Source organism: Primulina eburnea, chromosome 9 (assembly GCF_022965805.1).
Source record: "Primulina eburnea isolate SZY01 chromosome 9, ASM2296580v1, whole genome shotgun sequence".
Taxonomy (NCBI): domain Eukaryota; kingdom Viridiplantae; phylum Streptophyta; class Magnoliopsida; order Lamiales; family Gesneriaceae; genus Primulina; species Primulina eburnea.
Window position 1 is genome coordinate 19,337,237 of NC_133109.1, and position 5,497 is coordinate 19,342,733.

General features: G+C 42.4%; 1 protein-coding gene across 1 annotated transcript; it reads right to left on the minus strand.

Moving 5' to 3' along the window:
• Window positions 1–1,282: 1,282 nt before the first annotated feature.
• On the minus strand, window positions 1,283–4,967 carry LOC140840783 (uncharacterized). The gene is made up of 2 exons (XM_073207948.1): window positions 4,202–4,967; window positions 1,283–1,863 (listed from the first exon to the last, which is right to left on the minus strand). Exons 1-2 carry the CDS (start codon window positions 4,965–4,967, stop codon window positions 1,283–1,285), a joined length of 1,347 nt encoding a protein of 448 aa, XP_073064049.1.
• Between the last annotated feature and the right edge of the window lie 530 nt (window positions 4,968–5,497).

Below are 5,497 nucleotides of genomic sequence, written 5' to 3' on the forward strand. Positions count from 1 at the left end.
AGCCCTCTCCCCTAAATTAAATAATTAAAATTAATTATTTAATTAAAACATTTTTCAGCCTCCGATCTCCGTTCCTCGATCGTCACTTGAATAACCTTAAAAAAATGCAATTTCATGCAGAATGGCAATAAAATCATAATAAGCATGCATGTCACACAGTTAATTAGCCATTGAAGTAAATTACTCATTTCTTTCATATTTTTCTAGATTTGCATGTGGTTGGATTACGTCGTCTTAATTTTGGACCTTACAATTCCTCCCCCCCTTAAATAAATTTTCGTCCTCGAAATTAGAACTTACCGAATAACTCTGGATAGCGACTCATCAAGTCCCTCTCGGTTTCCCAAGTAGCTTCCTCTTCCGAGTGATTCAGCCACTTGACATTGACCATTGGAATGACTTTATTACGCAATCTCTTCTCTTGCCTTGCCAAGATCTGGATAGGCTTTTCCTCATATGTCATATTTGGAGTTAGCTGAAGAGGCTCATAGTTGAGTACATGTGATGGGTTAGACATGTACTTCCGAAGCATAGAAACATGGAACACGTTGTGAACTTCTGAAAGTGCAGGTGGCAATGCCACTCTATAAGCTAGTGTCCCAATCCTCTCCAAAATCTCAAACGGACCTATAAACCTTGGACTAAGCTTGCCTTTCCTGCCAAAGCGCATAACACCCTTCGTGGGTGCTATTTTCACAAATACGTGGTCGCCCACTGTAAACTCTAAGTCCCTTCGCCTCTTGTCCGCATAACTCTTCTGTCGGCTTTGTGCAGTCTTCATTCTCTCACGAATTTTGACTACCAACTCCGCTTTCTCTTCAATAACATCCGGACTAATAACCCTTCTTTCTCCAACCTCGTCCCAATGAATAGGAGATCTACATTTCCTTCCATAGAGTGCCTCAAAAGGAGCCATTCCAATTGATGATTGGAAACTGTTATTGTAGGTGAACTCCACAAGAGGTAATTTCGGTTCCCAACTGCCTTGGAAATCGATAACACATGCTCTCAGTAGATCCTCCATGGTCTGAATAACTTTCTCTGACTGACCATCGGTTTGAGGGTGGAACGCTGTACTGAACAATAACTTAGTTCCCATCGCTGCATGCAAACTTTTCCAAAATGATGACGTAAATCTCGGATCCCTGTCAGAATTGATAGAAACTGGAATCCCATGCAGACTAACTATCTCCCGAATGTACAACTCTGCATACTGAACCATGGTGAATGTCGTCTTAATAGGTAGAAAATGAGCTGATTTCGTAAGACGATCGACTATCACCTAAATGGCATTCAATCCCCTAACGGTCTTCGGCAGTCCCACTACAAAGTCCATAGTGATATTTTCCCATTTCCACTCGGGAATAAGGAGTGACTTCAATTTCCCTGCCGGTCGTTGATGCTCTGCCTTGACTTGCTGACAAGTCAAACACTCGAACACAAATCTCAGAATGTCCCTCTTCATCCCTGGCCACCAATATAACAACTGCAAATCCTTGAACATTTTCGTAGTTCCCGGGTGAATGGAATATGGCGAGTCATGGGCTTCCTTCATAATAAGCTCTCTCAAAGAATTGTCGCTAGGAACCCATAGACGATCTTGATAACGAACTAAACTATCCACCACTGAATACAAGTTTCGGCCCTTGGCCTCATCTCTAGCTCTCCACTTTTGCAAATGTTCATCAGTGGACTGACTCTCTCGGATTATATCCCTCAAAGTCGACTGTACTGAGAGTGTGGCAAGATTAGGGGCCCCGCCCCTAGCATAAACTGTGAGCCCAAACCGCTGTATCTCTGACTGCAGCGGTCTTTGAAGAGATAAATGAGTACTAACTGCCGCTTTTCTACTCAATGCATCTGCTACAACATTAGATTTTCCTGGATGGTAGCTAATGTCACAATCGTAATCCTTCACTAACTCAAGCCATCTACGCTGTCTCATATTCAACTCCTTTTGGGTGAAGAAGTACTTCAAACTTTTATGATCGGTGAATATTTTGCACTTCTCCCCATAAAGGTAGTGCCTCCATATTTTCAGTGCAAAGACTACTGCGGCAAGCTCAAGATCTTGAGTAGGGTAGTTCTTTTCATGAATTTTCAACTGCCGCGACGCATAGGCAATAACTGGTCATTTTGCATCAGAACTGCACCCAAACCAAGCTTAGAAGCGTCGGTATAAAGGACATACTCCCCTTGCCCCGATGGCATAGATAACACTGGTGCTGATATCAAGGCTTGCTTCAACTTGTCAAAACTGTCTTGACACTCGGGTCCCCAAATAAACTTTGCATTTTTCTTTGTCAGGGCGGTCATAGGTACCGCTATAGATGAGAACCCCTGAATGAACTTGCGATAATAGCCAGCTAGCCCCAAGAAACTGCGAATCTCGGTGACACTCTTCGGCACTGGCCATTCTTTCACTGCCTCTACCTTACTTGGATCGACTTCCACTCCACTGCTGGAAATGATGTGGCCTAAAAACGCCACTCTATCGAGCCAAAACTCACACTTGCTGAATTTAGCAAATAGCTTCCTGTCTAACAGTACTTGCAGTGCGGTTCTCAGATGGCGGCTATGCACCTCTATGCTCTTGGAATAGATCAATATGTCGTCGATGAAGACAATAATAAACTGATCCAGATACGGTTGAAATACGCGATTCATGAGATCCATGAAGATCGTTGGCGCATTGGTCAACCCGAATGGCATGACCATAAACTCATAGTGCCCATATCTAGTTCTGAATGATGTCTTATGGACATCTGCTTCTTTCACTTTCAACTGATGGTATCCCGAACGCAGATCAATCTTAGAGAAAATCGATGCTCCTTGTAGCTGGTCAAATAAATCCTCGATTCTTGGCAGTGGATACTTATTTTTGATAGTGTCCCTATTGAGCTCTCGATAATCGATGCACAGACGCATACTACCATCTTTCTTTTTCACAAACAATAGAGAATTCCACTTCACGATCGGGCGGAATGCCAGAAACGTCCTCGGGAAAGACGCTAGGAAAATCTCTCACAATGTCCACATCCTCTAGCTTCTGACTGATAGGCTCATGTTCAGTAGTGACACATGCTAGATAAGCTGAGCATCCATGCTTAATAAGCTTCCTCGCACAAAGGCAAGAGATGATGTGCGGCATTTGCTTGTTCCTCGCCGCCTCAAAAACAAAAGGTTTACCACTAGGCGGTCGATAGACACTGATCGCTGCCTGAAATCAATAGAAGCTCCATTCACTGATAACCAATCCATCCCAAGTATAATATCGAATTCGGGCATTGGGAGCACAATAAGATCTGCCCGAACTACATCTTTGAATAAACGAAGCTCCAGATTCTTGACAATTTTAGACGTGAGCATCTGATCACCGGATGGAATCGAAACTTTGAAACCCAAACCCATATCTTGAGGAGTAATATTCAGTCTTTTGATGAAGGTTTCAGATATGAAGGAATGTATAGCTCCTGAATCTAGCAATGCGTAGGTAGCTACACCAAGAATGATAATCCTCCCTGCGGTGAAAGATGTCCTTTAAATCTTTTCGAGTTGAAACTTAAGGATTTTACTATCATTAATTTCCCACATTCATAAGAAGATTACATGTTGAGCTTAAGCATTTCATGAAAATTGTATCTTAGTCCTTACATTTTCGAATTTCATACCTTCTAGTCCCCCAATTTTGAATAATTGCAATTTGGCCCTTAGGTTTTCGCATAATTTCATTTTAGTCCTTAAAACTTTCGAAATTTACCCTTAGTGCTCATGGTTTTCGGTAATTACAATTGAAGCCTTAATATTTGGATTTATTACATTTCGGTCCCTCAAATTCGGAATTTGCATCTTAGGCCTCAATTTTCGGTTTTTGCACAATAAACCCCCAAATATTTCGGAAATTGCACCAAGAACCCTTGCCAAATTTTCGAAATAAACCCAAAAGTTAATCGGTAATGATATTCTTTAATTTTGGCCCTAAAACTTTTTATTTGGATACCTCACATCCTTAACATAAAATAAGGCACAAAATTCATATCATTTTCTAGGGTGCTAAAAATCGTAACTTAAACTCAACTAAGTAGGACATGCAACCTAAGTTTCCCTTAGGTTAAATCTTGCTTCCCAAATCAATTCTAGTAAACAATTTAACATTTCATGCAAGAATAGGCAATATGAAAAGGTTAAATAACTAGGTTACCTGTGATAAGGGTAGTGTCTGCCTCTTCCTCTGCTTCTTCAGCATTCATAACATAAACTCGTCCTGCTGTAGGTGCCTTCTTCTTTGGGCAATCAATAGCCTTGTGCCCACTCTCCTTGCAATAGAAACACTTGAAAGAACCCCATTCACACTTGCCCAAGTGTGGGCGATTACATTCCTTGCAAAGTTGCCTCTCAGCAGGCGGTGGTGCTCCCTGATTCTGTGGCTTCTGTTGTCCCCGATTTCTGTTTTGACCCTGGGGCTTTTGAGGCCCTTGAGGTCTAGATGGACCTGTATTCTGCCTCTTGTTTGGCTGACTGTTATTATTGTGCTGTTGCCTCTTACACTGAATTTCAAAATCAATCTCCCTCAAAGCTTGCTCAGACCTGAAGGCACATGTGGTGGCAGCAGCATAGTCTACTGGATGCATCATCATGACGTTGTTGCGCAAAGTAGGGCGAAGACCATCCATAAAGTGTCTAAGCTTTTCTGTAGGATCTCTAGCAATAAGGTGCACAAAGTGACAGCCCCTATCGAATTTCTTCACGTAATCTGCCACAGACAAGTCTCCCTGACGGAGGCTCATAAACTCTCTCTTCAGTCGGCCTCTAGCATCCGCAGTAAAATACTTCTCATAGAAAATTTCTTTGAATTGAGGCCAAGTAAGTGTAGCAAGGTTAACACCATGCTCGACCCCTTCCCACCACAGTGAAGCATCATCCCTAAGCAGGTAGGTGGTACACCTCACACGGTCGACATAACCCATATTCAGATAACGAAAATGTACCTCCAAAGAACGTATCCAGCTCTCAGCAGCAAATGGATCAGTGGTGCCAGAAAATTCCTTCTGCGCGAGCCTCCGGAACTGATCATAGATATCCTGTGGTGGCCTAGGAGCCTGCTGTACATGCTGCTGCTGCTGTAACTGCTGTAACTGTAACTGCAACTGCTGCTACTGCAACTGCTGCTGCTGTAACTGTTGCTCAAATAAACGAGCCATCCCCTCAAGAGCTCGAGTAGCAGCATCTGGTGGTGGTGGTGGTGGAGGTCGATCCCCTTGGTTATTTCCTTGACGATTAACACTGTTTTTTTCTTTGTTTTCGATGACAGTGGCTCGACGTGGAGGCATTTTATCTGAACGTTTTCCAAAATCTAACGTAACCAACATGCATTTAAATCTACGTTTTCTAATCATGTGACATATCGTGATTCATTTAGAAACTTTAAGCATATAAGGCATAAATAATCATAAAACTCGTAAACATGCGGTGTAAGCATATCATTCACATAATCATG

Coding starts and splice junctions, on each gene's coding strand:
- LOC140840783 (XM_073207948.1), bottom strand. CDS start 4,967: ATGGGTTATGTCGACCGTGTGAGGTGTACCACCTACCTGCTTAGGGAT. Junction 1,864..4,201: donor AGACACTACCCTTATCACAG/GTAACCTAGTTA, acceptor CTAATGTTGTAG/CAGATGCATTGAGTAGAAAA.